This window comes from Lepidochelys kempii, chromosome 10 (genome assembly GCF_965140285.1).
Source record: "Lepidochelys kempii isolate rLepKem1 chromosome 10, rLepKem1.hap1, whole genome shotgun sequence".
NCBI lineage: Eukaryota > Metazoa > Chordata > Testudines > Cheloniidae > Lepidochelys > Lepidochelys kempii.
This window is the reverse complement of record NC_136389.1, coordinates 2,742,893-2,765,202: the sequence shown is the minus strand read 5'-3', so window position 1 is coordinate 2,765,202 and position 22,310 is coordinate 2,742,893. Positions and strand designations below refer to the sequence as shown.

The 22,310-nt window shown below is 45.4% G+C and overlaps 1 protein-coding gene across 3 annotated transcripts in view; it reads left to right on the top strand.

Annotated features, from left to right (window-relative positions):
* Positions 1-22,310, top strand: part of PRKCB (protein kinase C beta) — a 249,935-nt gene that overhangs the window by 219,023 nt on the left and 8,602 nt on the right. For 2 of the 3 annotated variants that reach the window (XM_073361647.1, XM_073361649.1), the window contains 2 exons: positions 601-741; positions 17,270-18,005. In XM_073361647.1, the coding sequence (XP_073217748.1) occupies positions 601-741; positions 17,270-17,428 (300 nt within the window). In that variant the 3' untranslated portion in view covers positions 17,429-18,005. Of the gene's footprint in view, positions 1-600; positions 742-17,269; positions 18,006-22,310 lie in introns of those variants that run through there. The other variant, XM_073361648.1, reaches the window with a different exon arrangement.

Genomic DNA, 22,310 nt, shown 5'->3' with positions numbered 1-22,310 from the left:
CACCACCAGGATATTAATGTTTACACGGCTTCTCTGAATTCCCTTACTCTTCTCTGCTTTTCTCACTGGGTCTGTGAAAAGATAGGATGACAATGCATCCCGTTTTGACCGGGACTGTTCCTTTTTTAAGCCCTGTCCCAGCCTTCCTGAAATTTTTGGCAAAAGTGAGCATTTGTCCCGTTTGCTCTTGGCCAACTTGATCAGTTTTTTTTTTTTTTTTTGTCAAAAAGGTGGGGTGTGGCGCGGAGGAATGCGGGGGTGGGGGGTGAGCAGAGATGCCAGCCCCTCGCAGGGAGGAGGCAGGGCTCTGGCCGGGGAGAGTGCAGGGGGTGTCCATGGAATAATTTAGAGGTGACTCTGTCTGGGAATCCTCGCTGTGTTTCTGGGCCCTGTTGTGGGGTTTTCTCTTGAGGGACGTGGTTTGACTCTAGGTGACCCAGCTTGCCACTCTGTGCCTGGCCGACTGGGTCATGGTTAGCGTTGGCCTCAGCCTCCTCTCGCGCCCGTTCGATTGGTGGGATTTTCTGAAGCAGTTTGGCTTTTTGTCAATGAATGTTTCATCTTTTACACTCTCTCTCTCTCTCTCTCTCTCTCTCTAAGCTAATGACCAAGCACCCTGGCAAACGCCTGGGATGTGGCCCCGAAGGGGAGCGGGACATCAAGGAGCATGCCTTCTTCCGGTATATTGACTGGGAGAAACTCGAGCGTAAAGAAGTTCAACCTCCATTCAAGCCAAAGGCTGTAAGTTTGATTGTATTAAAGTCTCTCTCTCTCTCTCTCCCACACACACACTTTCTCTTCTCCCTGCGCTCACACAGAAGCATATGGGCAGATGCTACTTTCCTTACCCACTCGATGAATGTATCCCACACTTACTTTATATATTTAGGAGATCCCACGCCCGTAAAGCTGGCACATGTCTAGCAACCATGCTAAGAGAATAAATCATTCTGCCTAGCGGGGCCCCTCATCTTGTCTTCAGAGTACAGAGGTAGAAATCCTGTGTTTGTTGGCTCAGGGATCTAATTGCATTACAATACCTCTCAATTCGTTATCGCATAAGTCACTCTCTCCTGTTGTTCTCCCTCTGAAGTTTAAAAAGTCTCTTTCTAAACTGCCTCTTAACATCTAGCTCAGCAACATATGCCAGGTCTGAATTGGTCATGAAGCAGCAATTCACTCACCGGCTTCTACCCCAGGTAAAGCCCAGGTAGTCTGGAGCTTGAATTGTGTATGAGCATTAGCAGAAAGCCAGAGGAGAATCCTTGTGATAAGAAGAATCTAGTTTCTTGCGTTGTTTCTGTATTTCTTCATGCTGGACTTTGCTGGCTGGGGTGCAGATTATAGGTACTGGGGGGCGGGGGGGGGAATGTGCAGCATCTATTGCTCGATGTGGGGTCTAACCTCTGAGAGGTGAGGCTGAGGTGGGTATGCCAATGGTCTGAAGACTATTTAGCTACCATGGGTAAGAGGAATCGGTACTTTGCCAGCACGTGGCTGGCACTGAGAGGCAATTTGAGCAGCCAGTAATGCAACATGCATTTCAGTCTGTATAACGCCTTGCGTGAGGTGCGAGAGTCGGAAATCGGAAGAGAAAGGAGGCCTTTTGAATAACAAAATAGGCCTGATGTGAGAGGAAGGATGGCCCAATAGTTAAGCACTGCTCTAGCTCTCGGGGGACCGTAGTGTTCCCGTAGGACCTCTCTGCCTCAGTTCTCCACTGTACAACGTGCATAATAGCAATGCCCTGCCTCAAAAGTGTTCTGCGAAGATAAACGCGTTAAAGATTGTGAGGGGCTCAGATACTACAGTGATGAGGAACATATCAGTACCAGAGAGAGATGGATCTCCTGCTTCTCTGTCCCTTTCTGCAACGACCATATGGCAATAATTGATCATCGGCCGTTGATGTGATGTCGAGAAGCTAATGGCGTAACAGCGCTATTCCTGGAGTCTCCAGCTTTGTCCTTAAGTTGCTCACTTCCGTGTGTGTGTGTGTGTGTGTGTGTCCGTCCCCTGCTCCTCCCTTGTCTGTCATTTCCTGGGTCAGATACCTGCACTCTGCATGATCCCAGAGTTAAAGCTGATTCTCAGGATTGGGGTTTTGTGTTCAGTAACCTCGCTTGGAGCTGGAAGGAAGCTCCCTCTGGTCGCGAGTCCATCCCCCTGCATTATGGCAGACGTGATTCAATTGTCCCTGACCCACTCCTGATAAATGTGCATCTGGGTCTGACTCTCTCAAGTGAAGGAGGATCCCAAAGTCCTTTGTTCCCTCCCAGTTTCAAAGGCTTTCCCCCTATTTAGCCCCAGCCTCTGTCTGGGAATTTAAGGCCATGCTTATTTTTCTGTCCTCCAAGATGGAGGATCGTCAATCTTTGCTCTCTCAGTAACATCCCTCCAGGACCTGTCTGCCGCTGTCCTAGCTATTAGTTGTTTCGCCCCAGGCCCTGACCCTTCCCTCTCTGGTCTTATTGTCCAAACATTTTATTAGTCTTGCTCATTATACTTTTACCTTTATCCTAATCTCATCACTGCTGCTTCCTCCACAGGGCCAGTTTCCTGGCATGAAATGTCCAGACTTGCTTTTCCCCTGACTTACCTAAGAACTGGTTCCCTCCGAGGAGACTCATTTGCTGTTAACAGCATATGTAATGAATGGAGTATGTGCCTGTAGAATACTATTTAGCATTACATACCTGTGGTTAAACACCAGTCTTCTCTAGCAGCCTCTTCCCTTTTAAAGCTGTTTGCCTGACTGTTCAGAATGGAGAAATTGTCCCGCAGGTGGGTAAAGTTAGCACTACCCCAGCTGCGTGACGGCTTCCCAAATGCCACGCTCATTTTGCCTTGTACAGAATTGCCCAGACTCTGGTTAGGGCCACAGGAGTGGTCCCTGGGAGAACGGATTCTGTTCCCAGCTCTGCCACAACCCCCGTGTGACCAGGGACCCCTCTCTGCATCTGCAGAACTGGGATAATGATACTTATGTCCCTCCTTGTGCTCATTCGTTCTGAGCCTCCCAGTCTCACATGGGCCCTGTGGACCCCACCAAGCCCTGGAAGGACTCTGGCTTTCCACCATGTGCTCGAACATAATTATGTTTAAATTACTATTGTATATTTACAAAGAACTCCAGCTTACTGAAGTCTTGTCTGGGAATGAAGGAACTCTACTCTCCTAGGAATGGGAATTCAGGCACATCTGACCCAAGATCTGCTGCTGTGGGATTTGCACTCATATTCCCAAATGTCCCATTCCCCACAACTACAACCATACTGGACATTTTGAAGATCAAGGGAGCAGGTGACATCTGGGTGAGGATTATCCAAGAAGTCTAAACTGCTGCCTTGTGCACCATGGCTCAGAGGGGAGAAAGCTGTAGGTCATACGCTGTGTGGGAAGAGATTTCTTTGCTGCTGTCACAGCTCTGGTAAAGCTTCCCCTGCTAGACACTTACCAGGCAGCTGTGTTTGGGTCCCATGCACTGGACCCTTGGTCTGGCTAGGCTCAGCATCATCTTTCTTTGGCCTCCATGGCACACTTCCTGAGCACGAACTCTGTCTGCTACCCCTTTGCTGAAGTGGGACCTTACTGTCCAGCTGCCAGGACCTGTGCTGACCTCCCACAACATCGTAGTAGCTCAGGCCCGCTCTTCCCCAGAGCTCCAACCGTGTGTTCACCGTTCACTTCTCCAAGAAAGTGTGAGAGTTGAAGCACATAACATGCAAGCTAACAAGGGTTCAGAAACCTGTCTCTCTTTACACAGCACAAGAGCTATACAGATCCAGACAAACCAATAAAACACTTGCACCCCCTTCCCTGCCTCAGTTTCCTCACCACTCTGGACTGTTCTTGGGGCTGAAGTGGGAGTCCCCTAGCGTGTCCAGGATCCTCCCCCTTCTCCTCCTGCACAGCCTTGCTTTCGGCTTCTGCCTCTGCTCCTGTCTCCCTCTCTCTTTAAAACAGCTGGGCGGAGTCCTCCTTTCATAAAGACGTGGTTCCCTTTGTCAGGTGACTCTCCCCCAATCACCCTCGTCAGGTGTTCAGAGTGCCCCGTCAGCTCACTCTGTTGCATGATTACTACCCACCTAGGTGAGCTGTTTTTCTTGGTCTGGCTGTCGTCTTTGTTCAAGGGTGCTTCCATTTGAACAGAAGACTATCAAGGTTTAACCACCCTACGTTACTAGCCTGGTGTCACCACCCCTTGGATGGTATTCCTAGATGGAGGTAAAAAGACAGCAGAGAAGGCAGGCTAGCCTCACAATCAAAATGGATAGAGAGATGTACAAAGAGTTATGAATTCCAGTTTGAAGTTATAAAGTTGTACATAGATTCCCAAATCATCACAGCTGGTGAATCATTTGGGGTCAGCTGTAAAGCCAGACCCTGATTTGCATGCTCAAGACAGAAGATATTTGTGTGAATTGTGTTAATGTTCAAAAATGAAAACCCAAGTGGGGATGCCAACTCGAGTAGAGGTGGGGATGAGGCTGTGCATTTTAATGTGTTTCTGGAAGTTACAACATCTAGCACAGGGCCCAGGAAGCTCAGAGCTTGACTTTCATTTGGCAATGATCCATTTTTCCTGAAATTTGTAGCTGCTTGTTTTCCCCATCTGTGCTCATTTTCTAACCAGACCTGCTTCTTCCTGTCTCCTGCCATTCACCAGTTCCTTCCTGAGCCAGATGTCCTGATACTGTATCTGCCGCATGTTGCATCTTTGTTTGTTTTTTTAATGCAAAAAGTTGAATTCTCTCAAATACACTCTCTCAATGTGTTTGTTTTTAAAATGTTCAAATTGTGTCCTGCTGTAAATGTCTTATTTCTTTAAAATTCCCTTTGAACGTGGACCTTGGAATGGAGTATGGTAAGCTATTGTCTGTTCTTTCTCATCTAACAGCTTGCCGTAGGAAATATTTTAACATTTGATAGGAAAGGGAGATTAGTATTAAGGTAGGTTCAGTAGGTTTTTGGATTAGTGAGGATTAAGATGACTCAGGTACCTGCTGATGGTCCAACAGCCATGCATCTGTGTTGAAAAATACATATTCCTTTAATGCCATCTGCCAAAAGGAAATCAAAGGAAAGGAACTTTTTTTTTTAAAGGTGCTATCTGGTTATCAAAATGCCCATTCACAGTCACAGGGATACAGAAAATCTGGGTTTAAAATATCCTTGGGGAAGGAAGAGTTTATGATCACTTTTAAAAGTTCACCTGTAATCTAAGGCTTTCATGGCAGTAAGTTTGGTCTTGCGCAGAAAGGCGCGGGCAATGGCAGTATGTGCTAACGTGGTCTTTTTCACTTCCACAGAAATCTTTTTTTTATTTCAAATTAGCCGTTGAAATAATAGAAATACAATAGACTACATGGAACTTTTTTCTGGTCAGCCAAGGTTTTAAAGTACAGACTGTAGATAAGTCTAACACAGGTGTGCACATGCGCCCAGAGAGCTTGTCTGCACTACAGGACGTTACCGCTGACGCCAAGCTGATTGCAGTTCTGCGGTCAGCGCAGAGCAGGGCCCACTGAGTTCAGCATCACGTCAGGTAATGCAGCGGGTGGCGGCTTTGCTCAAACACGGCAAAATGGTTTTTGCTGTACACAAGGCCACTGAGGCCGGAGCTGTCCAGGGCTCTAATACAGATGCCATTAAGAAGCTAATGGGAGCGGGCTGGTGCTGGGCTGGGTCAGGTCCTCCTCTGCCGTGTTTCAGCTCTGGTGGCATCTTTACCACGCTGGATGGTCGCCTGTCTCTACATAGCTCTTGCTGGGGACTCTCTTCATGAACCTCCACGTTTGCCTAACACCCACGAACTCCTTGCAGCATCTTCCTAATTTTGTAGCAGCTCTGCAAACACAGTGGCTGGCTTCAAAGGGAGCCTTTGTTTACTCTCCCCTTGTCTGGCTGCCTGTAATGGCCACGCTTCACTTCTTGGAAAATTGTATAATTTTAAAACAAACAAAACAAAAAAGGGACAGTTACTTATTCAGCCTGACTTGGGTCTGCTCTGTCCTTGGTGCTGAAAATACATTCTTGAGATCTTGTGGTTTGGTGCTTGATTAACCTTTATCACAGTGACTGTAACAAGAGAGATCCGGGGCTGCAGTTTGTCTTTGGTATGCAGAAAGTCAGCACTTCTGACAAGGGGCTGTGCTTCATTGCTCTTAGGTTTGGTCTCTGCATACCAATTCCCTGCCTGGTGGCGTTTTCCCTGAGAAGTGTGTTTACACACTCACTCTGCCTCTCATTGAGATAATGATTGTTTTTGGTGTCTAATTACTTCTTTACTTTACATAAAGCTTAGTGATTTGAAAAGTCTCCTCACTCTAAAAGCGTTGAAATCAAATGGCAGAGTACAGAAGTGCTGACAACAAGGAAGTCAGTGAGTTTTTTTTTAAATCTTAATTTAATAATTATCTAATTACACAAATTAAATCTTATTTGAATCATTTTGAGTTAATCAATATTGAAATACTATTTACAGACCCAGTTACTTAAGAAATCAGTCAGTTATGCTCTCCTAGCTCATTTTGCTTGCTGTAACCTCTGTTGTGGTGAGGTGAGTCCAGGAGCCATTTCCGAATTAGAAAAAGTTAAGAGTTTAGTGGGCAGCGCCTACGTAGGCAAGCACATGTAAATGTGCTGTGTGACTGTACAGTACCTGCGGTATGTGTGTTAAGGCTCAGTCAAATGGAGAACAGTTTTCAAGCTGTATACAGCAGAAATCCCCAACTAGTCAATGTTTTAAAGTTGAATGGTTTTTTTCCCTAACACAATGGACATGCAGGAAACCTATAGTGAGGGTAAAACCATGAGCTCTTCTCTGTCCCTCTCAAGATCAGTCTCTCTGACTTCATTTTAATGATTTGGTTCATATTTTCATTCTCTTCCAAAGAAACCTCCTTGGTTACAGAAGAGACTTAGCAGCCCTGATTCAGTAAAACATTTCAGCAAGTGCTTAAGGCCCACTGAAGTCAATGAGACTTAAGCTGGGCAGAACTGGGGCCCATATTATTAACCAATTTTTTTACAAACTGAAAATATTTACTCAGTTAGTTAGTGTGCAGAAGTGTTCCCAGTGTATCCCTGGATGTAGATTTTTGGGGGGAGTAAAATTTTCAAAGGCACCTAAGACCCATTTTCAAATGTGACTTAGGAGTCTTAGTCCTTAATTGGGATCATAACGGCCAGCTTTTTAAAGGTACTTATACACCTAAACATTCAGACAGGCAGTTTTGAAATTCCCACTAGGTGCCGAACTCCCATGGGAGTCAGCCCCACTGGGTGCCAGTCTGTATCTTCCGGCAATTAAATATCTTTTGAAAATCTGACCGAGTCACTTTTGCAAATGAGATTTTGGCTTCTAGGTCACTTAAGGGCTTTTGAAAATGTTACCCTCTCTAGCATTTGCCCCAGGTTGGAGATGGCACATTTCAATCCTCCCCTTTGAAACTCCCACCCTTAATGGAGCACTGACTATTTGCAGTTTGTAACAGCTCCTCTTCACAGTAGGCTGAGATTTGTATGGTTTGTGTGATTGCTAGGGGTCCTTTAGGAAAAGCAACTCTGCTCTCCCCCCTTCCCCCCCCCGAGACCTATAGTGCCCCTCTCTGAAGGCAGGGCAAGGGAGATGAAGGCCCACTCTGGTGAACAAAGGATTAACAGCACACCAGTGTAGTCTGTAATTCTGCGTGACTGTCTCTCCCTCTCCTGGCTGTGAAAAGGGGACAAGGGGAGTGGAATCTGTTTCATCCAAACACTTCTCTATCAGTGCATAATTTCCACCCATCCTTGTGCTCAGTATAATTTTTAGAAGTTAAGTAGACAAAGCCATCGGTATAGCATCTTGGCAGCCCTAAATGCTATCTCGCTGCCAAGCTGCTCATTTTCCTGCTAAGATGCTTTGTAAGTATAAAGCATGATTACAAAGCAATCAGCGCTTTGTGCATTTCATGGGCATGGGTAGTGCTTGTTTAAACTTCTCATGCTTTTACTCATAAACAGTTCCTTCTTCCCACCGTATGGACCAGGATAGCTAGGGAGATGCACTTTAAGTTGGGCTAATGGAAGCATGTGCAGGAACTTGGCCAGCTGAGGATTCATCATCTTTTGCCTCTTCCTGTGGACTGAATTAGGGGGAGGGTTGTTTTTGAACCCTGTTTTCTGTCTCACTGCAACAGTTGCAAAAAGGATTCTGAAGCAGACACAGCTGTTAAACTAGCAAAAAGAACAGGAGGACTTGTGGCACCTTAGAGACTAACAAATTTATTTGAGCATAAGCTTTCGTGGGCTACAGCTCACTAGGACTTGGAGTCTGGCCAAAAATTACCTGCCTGTCTATTTTCATTCTGTATAATGTGTGTCAATGCATAGGTGAAGGAATAAGGCAATATGTTGTAAGGTGATGAAGTGCCCTCTTTTTAAACTTCTCCTCCTAGCATTCCAAAAAACCTTGCTAGAAGGAAAACACTTGAAAACTCGGGTCCCTTTTCACAGCACTCTGACTCCGGTGGAGCAGACCCAATGCTTTCAATGGTAGTGCCCCCCGAACAAGTTACTACTCAATGGGGCATATCCACTGCTGTTGTACTAGGTCATAGCTCCGTTGAAATTGACCTTGCGCTGACAGTTTACACCAGCTGAGGGTCTGCCGCAGAGGGGTTGAGTGTAGCAGAATCAGGCACGGTGCCCATGGGAGACCAGGTGGGTGAGGTAATATCTTTTGTTGGATCAGCTTCTGTTGGTGAGCAAGCAGCTTTCAAGCTGCACAGAGCCCTTCCTCAGATCTGGGAAAGGTACGTAGAGTGTCCCAGCTAGTACAGATAGTTTAGCATAAGTAGTTAGCAGCACCGTTGCCAACTTTTATGTTATAAATAAGCACCCCAACTTTCACAGTAAGCCAAAAATCCAGCTAATCCCATTTCAAAACAAGGCCCAAAGAAGCCAATCCCTAAGAACCCCCACACTCTATGTGACCTGATCCCCCTGGTGTGCAGTCTGGGACTGTGGTGGGCCCGCTGTGCACCCTTAACTCTCTCCCCCCCCTTTCCCCTGCTCGCCCCAGGAGCCAATCAAAAAAGAGAAGCAACAAGCTACAAGCCAAAAACTAGCCAACAAGCAACTCACAAGCCAATTAAGCCAAAAACAAGCCAAATTTCTGCATTTTTTTTCGTGGGTTTGGCATGTCTGGTTAGCACATGTTCTCAGGGACCATTCTGGCCCATTAACACCCCTGTAGTTATAGGAGAAAAAGGGGGGCTCGTGGGGTACAGATTGTTGTAATAAGCCATAAATCCAGTGTTTTTATTAAGACCATGATTTTTAATGTGTAGCAAAGTTATGAATGTAAGCTCCCCGGCTCGTCTTCTGAATGTGTGGTGCAGGTTTCCTTTGAAGATGAGGACTGATAGGTCAGATGCAGAGCGATTGCTTTGTGAAAAGTGGGAGTGAGGTTAGGTGCCATTTGAAAATCTCCCCCATTATGATTAGGTGCTCATAAGCTGTAACAATGAGAGTTTGAGGATGTGTCCAACGCACCCCCTGAGCTGAACTTCAGGAATAGGGGAAGATGTTTGTCATAACAGTGAAAATAGCCAGTGTCAGCTTTGTGGTATTTCATTGCATCTCCAGGATGAATGGGAAAATATTTTATTATGTCTTTGTTGTCTCTATTGGAAATCAAGCTAGATATTGGTAAAACAAAAAGGCTATCTTCTAAACTGACAGTTTTATTTCTGCAGCTGTAATAAAAAAAAAGCCATTCTGCAGTGGCTATAAATATTAGGATACTTTGAGGATTTGTATAAAATAGATTCCCATGTTCTCAGTTCAGAATGGAGTCCTGCTTGTTTGTTCAGAGAGTACTAAACTGGGGAGGATTGTTTTCCCCAAGTGGCTTTTGTTAAATATGAAAATTCCTATGGGATGTCTTTCTCCTCTTAAAGAGGAGCTCAGTTTTAGAAGCAGTAAAACTTGGTGCTGATGTAAAGAGCATCTGTTACAGCCGATAGCAATGTGAATTCTTCTCCGTATCACTTATCCAATGGAATATGGCTATATCATCCTTCAAAAGAAAAAACTGTTAAAATGTTACTTGTCAATCTGTTTGGAAAGGAATTGGCCTGTTGTTCGCATTACCATGCACAGCTGCCTGCTGTATTAGTGAAATGGCAGGATATGGTGCATAAGGGCTCTAAGGTACTGGGGGTTGGGGCAGCTGGTTTGCTGATAAATGCCTCTGTAACCTTTAAAGAAAGAAGGAGCAATTGTCACATCTCATTCATACAAGGATGAAAGTTGAATTAGGATCCATGAAGAACAAGAACCCTGGAGGCACAGCTCTAAAGATACAGATCTCAAATATGCAGCAGAGCATCTCTTCAAGGTCGTTTCAACGATCACTGTCTTAACAGCACAACACGGATCCCTGGTTATAGCCCTCAACCTTTGCATTTTGGATTGCATGCAGTTCACATCGGGTCATTCTCCAACTCTTTTGGTTAGGGCATTTATTTTGCCATGACAAACTCCGTCCCTTTCCCCAAAAACTGTCGTTATGTGACTTTGACCTATTGGCCCGGCAATTTCCTTACATTTTTACAAACTGCAGGAACAAAATCACCGATTCACAAAACTGGAAAATAAATTCATAGTGTCTGAACAACTTTTCAAATATTCTTACTGTAAAGGCGCTTCTGATATTATGGCAGGAGTTATGACTTGTTGATGCAGGTTCCTGTAGCTATTTTGGTTAGCATGATGAATACAAACATTACAAACAATACTTGGTTTTCCTGTCGAACTTTTCATCCCAGGATCTGAAAGAACTTCACAAACATTAAAACCTTGCCCAATTAATCCTAAAGTAATTGATACTAAGTGTTTAAAAAAACATGCAGTACATCCCTTCAAAGCAAGTTCAGGTCTAATGCCCTCAAATGTTTCAAATGAGCTACCTAACCTCTCTCCACCAAAAACTTGTGACGCTAATGGCCAGTGACAGGTATATTTTCAAAGCACTGCAAAGCTTTAAATATATAGATGGGAGTGAAGGGAATCTGCAAGTGAGCTGCTTATTAGCAGGTAGCTCTTGTTATGCTGTACATTACAATTCTGATAACCTTTTTCAGTTAGTTTCCCAATAGTTTGTTTTATCTTGTTGCTAAGGGGAAAAACTAGTGACAACATAGCCTAGAAAAGCCCATATCTCCACATTCTCTTGAGCCTCCAGGGTTTATGCAACTGCCAACTTCATTTTTGTGAATTTATTTTCTATTTTTGATGCTAATCTGATGGCTTTCAGGCAGCCAGCTACCAGAAATGAAAAAATTTTCTCTGCTGACACCAGTGTGTCCAACATATAATATATCTTTTGGAAGGGTCAAGGTCTGGTGTTTCATTGCATGGCTTGGGATAGTTACCAGCTCTTGCCAATGAAACTGGAAGTCTTGATGGATATTGTTCAGATTTTATATTTTGTGGGTTGTCAGATCAGTATGAAAGAATCAGGCTGTTTCATCTTAATTTCTAGACATCTGTGACATCTCCAGCTATCATGCCGAGTTAGAGAAGGAGGGCATGTGTCTTTAGGTTTTCTTCTGCTCCCTGAATCATTTGGAAATAAGGAGCATCCTCCTAACAGCCCCCAGTAGTGCCACTAAGCTAAGGTGCAATCAGGGCTTTTGTTGCAACCTTCTCTCTTTCCTGAGTCTATAGCTTGGCCATCTTTTAAAATTGGTCTGAGTCTTAGCAGAGATGACAGGTTGGAAGCAGTCTTATTGAACCAACTTGGGAGCTTATTTGATTGGGGAGGGAGGCCAAGAGGGCAGAGTAAACAAGTTCAGTGTTTTCTGCTTTAGCAAAAAGAAAAGGAGTACTTGTGGCACCTTAGAGCCTAACCAATTTATTTGAGCATAAGCTTTTGTGAGCTACAGCTCACTTCATCGGATGCATATTGTGGAAAGTGTAGAAGATCTTCTTATATACACACAAAGCATGAAAAAATACCTCCTCCCACCCCACTCTCCTGCTGGTAATAGCTTATCTAAAGTGACCACTCTCCTTATAATGTGTATGATAATCAAGGTGGGCCATTTCCAGCACAAATCCAGGGTTTAACAAGAACGTCTGGGGGCGGGGGAGGTAGGAAAAAACAAGGGGAAATAGGTTACCTTGCATAATGACTTAGCCACTCCCAGTCTCTATTCAAGCCTAAGTTAATTGTATCAAATTTGCAAATGAATTCCAATTCAACAGTTTCTCGCTGGAGTCTGGATTTGAAGTTTTTTGTTGTAATATAACAACTTTCATGTCTGTAATCGCGTGACCAGAAAGATTGAAGTGTTCTCCGACTGGTTTATGAATGTTATAATTCTTGACATCTGATTTGTGTCCATTTATAGTGGGGTGGGAGGAGGTATTTTTTCATGCTTTGTGTGTATATAAAAAGATCTTCTACACTTTCCACAGTATGCATCCGATGAAGTGACCTGTAGCTCACGAAAGCTTATGCTCAAATAAATTGGTTAGTCTCTAAGGTGCCACAAGTACTCCTTTTCTTTTTGCGAATAGAGACTAACACGGCTGTTACTCTGAAACCTGCTTTAGCAAAAAGCAGCCACTTACCCTGCGAATAGAGGGTTCCCTTCTGGTGTTCTCAGCCCTTTGTTCCCTAAGATGCATTGCATCATGGGAACCGTAGAATAGACTTCTCTCTGCTGAGAGGAATTTTGGGAGGGAAGAGTGTGAGGACATCAGAACGGAGGCTGGGAATTGGTCTGTGGGGGTGGAGAAATTATCCAGTTTATCTGTATAAAGAGCATCTAACCGGCCACCTGCCTATTACTCTGATTACTTGGTTCGTATATTAGTAACTCTTCCCCTACTCAGTGTTTGTCCTAGACACTGCCCTTCTCAGTGCAGGGCCTGCATTTCCCTTGTCCCATTTGAGGCACCCCCACAATATAGATTATGAGAATCGCAATGTACTAGTTCACACCGGATCTGCACTTTGGATGGCTCAATATCTTTGTAACTCGCCTCACTTCTTTGTCAGCCTTGATCTTGAAAGACTCAGGCATTTTTATGGATAATACTGTGTTGTCCAAAGACCAGCTTCTAACTGCTGGTCTACACTTAAAAATTAGATCGATCTGGCTAGCTTGCTCAGGGCTGTGAAAAATGTCATGCCCTGAATACCATAGATAGGTTGACTTAACCCACAGTGTGGATGTGGCTAGGTTGATGGAAGAATTCTTCTGTTGGCCTAGTTTCTGCCTCTCAAAGAGGAGGATTAATTACCTGGACAGAAAAATCCCTTCCTTCTATGCAAGAAGGATCTACACAACGGAACTACATCACCATCGCTGTGCTGCTCTAGAGTCGACATGGCCTCAGCTTTTTAAGAACCTTCCCTCTTGTTTTGCCACTGACTGACTCATCTTTTACCTAGTGAAAATGAGGTGACATGTCCCACTGAAGTGCTAAAAGGTTAGCACATCTTGTTAAAATACAGTGCTGGGAATGATACGAGCTACATGTTTCATGGAGGTGGGCCAGGTGTATTTGCCTTTCATCCGGCTAGAATACCATGGGGAAAAGAGACAGGAAAAATCTTGTGAAGTGTCTGAGCACATTTGAGCCCTGACTCAGAAAATCACTTAAGGACATGATTGCCGTCTGTAAGTGTCTATACTGGGGAGGAACTTTTCTGATCATGGACAGCTGTTAAATCTAGCAGAAGAGGGCAGAATGAAATCCATTGGGTGGAAGCTGAAGATGGACAAAGTCAGGCTAGAAATAAGGTGTAAACTTTTACATTGAAGGTAATTAACCATTGAAAAAAACTTACCTAGCGCTATGGTGGGTTCTCCATCACTTGGAGCCTTTACATCAGGACTGGCTGTCTTTCTTTAAAAAAATATATAGTCTAGTTCAAACCTAAATTATGGGCTTCATGAAGAAATGGGTGGGCGAAGTTCTGTGCCGTGTTTGTGAAGAGATCAGCTTAGATAATCGTAATGGTCCGTTCTGGTTTTAAAATCTATGAATCAGATTCTTCAGTGTTTTGCTGAATAGGATGAGCTTAAACCAATGTTTAAGTTTAAGCAGGGGCTTTAATGATTGGCTGAACTGAGGCATTGATCTGCACAATGGGAAAGGGATACGTTATGGCTGAAGAATACATTTTGAAGATGAGCAAACAGGCTTTGCATGGCTGTGGCTAGCATTTAACGTCGTCTTATGTGGCTAGCATTTAACATTATTCACTGAACTGTCCAGTGGTTTTAGGAATAATGATGGCTTACCTGGTGGCTGTAAGAACATAAAATATGCCAAAGGGGCTGCGTATTAGCGAGCAGGCTGATGTTAGCATTGTCTTTTTTTTTTTTTAAACCTCATCAGTGAACAAAGAAGTGCAGAATTTTGAACAGTTCACAGGTATTGTCTTTACTGTTTAATATTTTTAGACCGACATTACGTTTATTAAAAATGCAAATCTGTTTTCTCAGCAAATGATAGTTCATTTGGGGAAAGTCCCAGCACGTAAAGCATATGTGCTCTTTCGAGATGTGTATTAGGAAGGAGAGATGAGGAGATCAATAGGTCCTGGCTCCTGCATCTCCAGTGCCAGAGGGAATGGAGTCAGGAGTGTGGAAGTTTTGATAAGAAATACAGCCCACTAGCCATTAAAGTAGAGCCATGAATTCCAGTTCATACAGGATGTGGTATACATGTGGTAGGTATAGTCAGGCAGTTTGTAACTGCCTCACTTCCTAATAATAGACCAATGATAAGTCTCACAGGATCTGTTATAACCTAGTACCCATCCAACAGTTCTCTATAGCAGCACCCAAGGTTACAGGAGTTCTTTAGATTTCAGAGGAGCAGCCGTGTTAGTCTGTATCCGCAAAAAGAAAAGGAGGACTTGTGGCACCTTAGAGACTAACACATTTATTTGAGCATAAAGTTTTGTAAGCTACAGCTCACTTCATCGGATGCACAAAAGCTTATGCTCAAGTAAATGTGTTAGTCTCTAAGGTGCCTCCTTTTCTTTTTAGGAGTTCTTTACATTCTTTCTTTTACATTCAGAGTGAAGTGAAGCATTTGACAGGTTTCTCTCACTCCCTCCCCTAACCACCCCTTTGTTTCATACAGGAAATGTAAAGCCCCTATGGTCGAATTCTCAGCTGGTGTCAGTTGACATCAAATGAGGCTCTGGCCCCTCGAATTACTATTCAGAGGACCATCATGCTGGCTATTTTATAGTGTCACCTCAGTGAACCTATCAGACAGGCATAGCAGTGATGCATTTCTGTGCAAGATGAGAAGCCTGGAACTTCTTGGGTTCTAATCCTGGCTCTGACACTGATTCCCTTGTGGCCTTGGATAGATCTCTTATCCTCTCTGACTCAGTTTCCCCATTTGAGAAATGCATTGTATCCTTATTTCTCTACCTTACGCACGACGGGGAGCAGGGGGATTAAGGAGAATGTAGAGGAAGAGGACCAGTCCTGTGGAAACACCAGGGAGTAATTAACAAATGCAAGCTTTTTAAAGGAAAGTGAAGGTGAAGCTGTGTGTAGCTCAGCGGATGGTGGTGTATAGTGGCCAGGCTGGCCAGCCCAGGACAGCCCATCCGGGGAACACAGCCCCTTTGTCAGAGATGGCACATACTTTGAGTGTTGGAGGAGATGGTCTGGGTTTAGTGTTTAACCCTGTTCCCTTTCCTTTCATGGTCTTTCCTCCCCATGGTAACACACCTGCTTGTATGGGCCCTGAGGGGTCATGGCATCTGGAGAGGCAGGATGAGCATTACTTAGCGCCTAGTGAGCCAAGAGCGCTGGAGATTAGTAGTGTCATATTTACTAAACCCCCTCCTCTCGCTCCCTCCCCCCACGTGAATATTATCCCTATTTCACAGGTAAGGAAGCAGAGTCCGAGAGTATCGTTTTTCTGAGGTCACACAGGGAGTCAGTGTAACAGCCAGGATTAACCCTTGTGACGTCCTGACTCCCAGCCCTAGGCTGGGACCACTAGACCAAGTCTCCCCAGGATGCCTGCTCATGTGACCATGTCCAAAAGCTGTTTGTTGTCCTGGAGAAAGGAGGAGCTTATGCACCCCAGGATGGGGAGTGGTTGCACTGCTCTCAAGGTGACCCTTCCCCCCACTCCTAGAGGAGGCCTGAAATGCTTTTAGAAGCTACCTCTTTTGGCAGCTGTTTTATAACATGGGACCTCCTCCCCATCCCTCCAGATCAATTCAAGGGAGCAGTTTCCCTGTGGGTCACAGGGCAGCACACCTTTCCCTCGTGGTCTGCATTTTCCAAAGCAGGTCTCTCTAAGGGACGCACCCTGCAGCACCTCCACCGTTTCCCAGACCTCGGTGCAGGAGTGAGCAGTGCCGTGTGGGACGCAAGGACTGTTACACCAGTGATCTCCTTGCATGCAGTACTGAAATGGGTTGGTTTTGCTGGGAGAAAATCTAATCCAGGCAGCGTTTGGCATGTGTGTGGGGGCATGAGGTGTCTGACAGGTGTGCTGGGGGGCAGGGGGCACTGTAAAACTCTCCAGTGGCCCAACAGCCTTGTCTGCGCTAGGCATTCAGCCGGTAGGGGTTACCTAGTGTGAGATCTGCAAAAGCTGAGGTGTCCCTGCTTAAACGTGGACAAGTGGAACTATCAAAACTGTTGGTTCATGACAAAACCTTCTCGTTCCCAGGCGATGGAGGAGACGGGCGAGGTGTGTGTTGGTATAATAGTGGTGCTCTTTGATAACAGAAGCTGCCTAGGGCTTAGCAGCACAGCTCGAACAGGTGCCGTTGGACTGCACTTGACTGGGAAAAGCTCAGCAAGTAATTGCACTGCCCTCTCATTCCGCTCCTGCTATTACTAGCCATGCTACAGCCTGAGAGCTGATCAGTCTCTGGCTGCTCCATGAGAAAACCCAGCCTTGCAATTAACACAACTCGTAAGTATTTTGACAGGTTTCAGAGGAGCAGCCGTGTTAGTCTGTATTCGCAAAAAGAAAAGGAGGACTTGTGGCACCTTAGAGACGAACCAATTTATTTGAGCATAAGCTTTCATGGGCTACAGCCCACTTCATCAGTATACTTCATAAGTATTTTGCATCTTCTTTTCTTTTCTCTCATTTTCCTCATTGAAATAATCTGCTCTGCGAGGTGTGAATGGGAGGGGATTGCTGCAGACCGCATCCAGTTTGTTTTGTTTTCTCCACCCACCACGAGTTCTTTTTTTCCCTCTCATAGTGTGGACGGAATGCGGAAAACTTCGACCGATTTTTCACTCGCCATCCACCCGTCTTAACTCCACCTGACCAGGAAGTCATCAGGAACATTGACCAATCAGAATTTGAAGGATTTTCCTTTGTTAACTCTGAATTTTTAAAACCTGAAGTCAAGAGCTAAGTAGCTGTGTAGATCTCATTCCTGCATCTTTATCGCCCAGTCCCAACAGCTGTTGTGGTGACATTCTTCATTGCAAAAGTTGCATTCATGGTTTTTCTTTTGTAACGATACTAGAGTGACCATGTTTCAAAGCCAGAAGTGTCATCACATAATTTGGGATCTCTCAGAATGACAACTGTTGTGAGAAAAGTACTGCAATTTAATTATGTTTTAATCAAATTTTACTCATAGCTAATGATATCAGTACATTGACAGACAGATCATTAAATGGGGTGTCTAACAGCTCTCCAATTACAGGCCATGACAGTTGGGAGAAATCTAAGTATTTGCCTTGCTTCCCTGTTCTTTCACTTATCTAGCCCTTCAATGTAATCACATACCTGGGAATTAAGTGAGGAACACTGAACTTTGCAGGCTTCTTATTAATCTTGATCCTCCCCCCTCCCCTCCAAAAAAAGCAAATAGTTTGTCAAGAGATTGGACATGGGACTTCTTGTCTTACATCCAACCCTGAGTCCTTGTTTATTTAAAAACACTGCAAAATCTCTTGCCTCTTTTTTTTTTTTTTTTAATTTTTCATCAGACACAGCACTCCCTGATAGCAGTAATAAATAACTGGGGAAACCAAATCTATTGCTCACACAGATTTCTCCTGATTGTGCAGTTTCTTAGTAGCTTTTTTTGTTAAAAGAAAGTGTATCATCCAGCTATAAAAGGAAAGTTTGAAAGAACCCTTGTAAATGCTTTCAAATCTATGGTCACCCTAGTAAACACCAGACACACCATGGTTTTTACATTATTTCATATAAAACCTTTTTTTCCTTTGGGTTTTTTTTCAAATGCCAAAACAATTAATTCAGTTTGTTACATGCGCTTTAAATGTGTCAAAAATGGTATTAATGAAAATGAGCTGATATTTAAAGTCTAGCAGTATTGTGAAATCTGATGAAGCCTGTAAAGAATTTTGTTTTCACTAATATTCCTACCTTAAAGAATGTTGCTGGATGTTTAAATAGTCTAAGTTTGTGTTCCTAGCATCCGAAAAAAGGGGGAAAAAAAAAAAGGGCTTCAGGAAAGATGTTTCTCCTGAAACCATGACAATCGTATCACTTCCTTTTGTACCATTCGGCCAGATGTTTGTGGGCTATCACTTTGAATCACGCTGCTTTGAGCTGTAATGTGCCAATCTTTTTCCAATACTGATTATAAAATAAAAAAATAAGAAACAATATGTCAAAAAAAACCCTGAATTTATTTGTGAATGATGAATTTCAACACAGTCCTGCACTCTGAGATGCCAGAAACCGTGAGACTGAGTCTCAGTCAGGATGGAGTGGGTTTTGAGAATCAGAATGTTACATTCACATCATCTCTGATTGCTGACCGTGTATGAGTCCAACCTGGGGTAGCCCCAAGTTTCCAGGTCTGCTCTAAGTCCACAGCAGGCAGTAGCCCACATCACAATACCATCTCCTCCAGTTCTGCACCACCCACCGTGTCACTGCCCAGGGTGTGGCCATCGGTGTAAGCTGAATTACCCCTTTCACTCCTGTAGAGTGTGTCCCCTTCACGACAATGCATGAAGCTCTCAACTGGCATCCTTTAGTGGGACCACCACCAATCTCTGGGGTATGTATAGAACAATGCCCCTCCTCCACTCCCTCATTAGAACAGCCACACTGGGTCAGACCAATGGTCCATCCAGCCCAGTATCCTGTCTTCTGACAGCAGCCAGTGCCAGGTGCCCCAGAGGGAATGAACAGAACAGAGAATCATCAAGTGATCCATCCCCTGTCATCCATTCCCAGCTTCTGGCAAACAGACACTAGGGACAGCATCCCTGCCCATCCTGGCTAATAGCCATTGATGGACCTATCCTCCATGAACTTATCTAGTTCCTTTTTGCACCCTGTTATAGTCTTGGCCTTCACAACATCCTCTGGCAAAGAGTTCCACAGGGTGACTCTGCGTTGTGTGAAGAAATACTTCCTTTTGTTTGTTTTAAACCTGCTGTCTATTAATTTTATTGGGTGACCCCTAGTTCTTGTGTTAGGAGAAGAAGTAAGATCCAAGATCTCATCTGCTGATTGAAGAGGGGGCTTTCTTGTTCTGAAATCCAGGTAAAATTCATTCTTTCTCTAGTGAGAGCTCAAGAAACCCCATCATCCTTGACACCCTCTAGGTTAGCTCTTTAAATGACTTTAACAGTAAGTAATGATTACAGGATGAGGCTTTGAAGCTTCCAGAAATTTTAAGTGAAACTATCTCTATCAGACAGTGCATGGTGAGCCAGTGACTCATTACTGCATGTGTGAACTCTCAAGGGAGCCGTTGTTCAAAGCAATTGGTAGGTTTTTAGCAAAAGAGAGATCACAGGCATCTGCTAATCTCATTCTCCCAAATGCATACAAAATTCCATTGCTTCCTCTGGAATTCTGCTTCTGCTGCATTATAGGAGTGTTTGAGCTCTGTAGGATTATTCTCGGGGTGCCAAATAAAGTACCAAACACAACAGGGGCTACCGGCTAGCCCCCGTCCTCTGTTCCACCCCACATCACAGGGGATGCTGCTCAGTGTGGAACTCTTCCAGACTATAAGAAAGGGGCACGGACAGGCCCTGGAAATGACTGCTGAAGAAATTGTAACTGCCCCTCTAATGTTAAGGGAGACGCAGTGAGGGGAGTGATTTTCTTTTAGGAGGAAGTTGCCCACGTATGAACAGGCCTCTGTGCAAGACTCTGCATGTGGAGTGTACGGTCCCAGCAGCAGCCGTGGAGTACAGAAACAGCCTGGGCATTAGAAATTCACATTTGAATACACACGGGAGGCTAAACAGGCCCCTCCTTCACCAGAATTCAAAGTGAAGCTGGACAGATTTGCAGCTGACCACTCCTTCTTCACCCTTGAGACGTACAGCGTCTCCTACACACAATCAGAAATGCAAAAAACCTGCCACCCAGCATATCTCCCAGAGGTTGAGGCAGGATTCGGTCCCCCTTGCTCTGGCTAGCCAAGTTTTACGCATCCCAAGCAATGGGGCTCCCTGCCCTCCCTCAGCCAGGTGATTCCACAGCCTTCTGTATCCCACTGTCAGAAAGCTTTTCCGAGACAGCCTCAATTTCCCTTTCCTTAATTCATTCCAGTACCTCCCCCCCGTATCCCTTTCCCTGCTCCCTCCACAAACAGGTAACTTCCTTCCTCGGCAGAGGCCTAACTAGCATGTGTGCGTGCACACACATCTTTACAGAGAAATTCACAGTGAGAAGAAAAGTTATAATAGTTTCGCTCATCACTGAAGCAGAAACCGCTTTGTGGCTCTCACCAGCTGGGGATTCTCTGTATGGATTTCTCCCCCAAGCCAGTGGAAAAGCGCAAGGGGTGAAGGGGAAGCTGCTGTAAAATATCCGAGATAGTGAGATCGGTACAGGAGAGCGCCCCTTTAGAGACTGCTCTAACGGGGTGGAGACAGTCATCCTCCAGCTTTATCACCAGTTCTCTATCAAGCAACCAATGTTCCTTACTCCCTTGAATGGGCACTGGTGGGTGTCGCTGTGCCTTTCTCCTACACACGCCGTTGTTTCACTTTACAGATATCCCTCCATACTGTGCTTTTAGCAAGCACCGTCCCTTATCTGATAGAATGATATCCTGGGGGGGCCCCTGTGCGTCCGTTTCCATGTGGCCTTTTGGAACCTGTCAGTAAACTCACTGCTCCCAGCCCTTCCCTCTGCATATGGAGATCTAAGACAGCAGAGCTGTGCCAGTCTGGGCAGTTACTAGAGTTGCTAATTTTGGTTAGAAGTATTCATGGATTAATCTTTAATTCCTGGAGACTCCAAGACAATCTTGGAGGGTTGGCATCCCTAGCAGTTACCGCCATCGGACCCTTTCACCTTCCCAGTTTCACAGGCAAGGAGTGCAGGATCTGCCCCCTCCCCTTGCTCGTCCAGCGAATGTGGAGCCTGGCTCATCAGCACAAGAGGAACAGGGTCCTTCCTGCCCTGCCTCAGGGTGGGGAGGGTAACACCCTGCTTGGCTCCCATGTGCTTTCACATCTGCCTGAAATATGCTGCTTCCTCTTTGTCAGACAGAATCCCTGCATCTCAAACTGGCCCCTCCTGCTCAGTCTCCCCCCCAACCCTGTTATCCGTGCCCTGCCCTGCACCCCCGTCGCCTTTCCTGGGAAGGGGTGGGGATGAGGTGAGGGGGGAAGCAATTACCCCCAGTCCCCCCGCTTCTCTCAGCAGCCAGCTGACAAAAGGCAAAAGAGAGAGAGCCAGACGTGGGGGTGGGGGGCAGACACGGGTAGGTAAGTCTGGTCACATCAAGGGTGGGGGAGGGATGGGGGCATCCGCTTGCTTTGAGCGGCGACAGAGCACGCGGTCACTGTCTTCTCCCTTCGAGCCCTGATCTCTTGCCTCCCATCTCAGCTTCTCTCTCCAGCTTCCCCCCGCAAGCCCCACTGGCCTCTCTTACTCCGTGCCACATTCACCCCTTGCCTCCCTTCCCTCCTCTTTGGGGGTTTTAACCTCATCTCCTTCTCCCCCACGCCTTTGTGGGTGCGGAGGCTGCTGTCCCCTCTTGAAACGGTCTAGGCCTCCCTGGGGCAACCCAGCTCCAGGGAGCAGCGTCTTGTACAGAGCCTGGTCTGTTGGAGGGAATGCCCCATGGACAGGCTGCTCTCTTCTGGCCGTTTGATTTAATTGGGGATCGGTCCTGCTTTTGAGCAGGGGGTTGGACTAGATGACCTCCTGAGGTCCCTTCCAACCCTGATATTCTATGATTCTATGATCCGTCTGCTGCGCCCTTGGTGACTTAGTCCGCAGGCTGAGGTGACCAGCAGAACCAGCCACATCACAGTCGCCGGCATTGTCGGCGATTT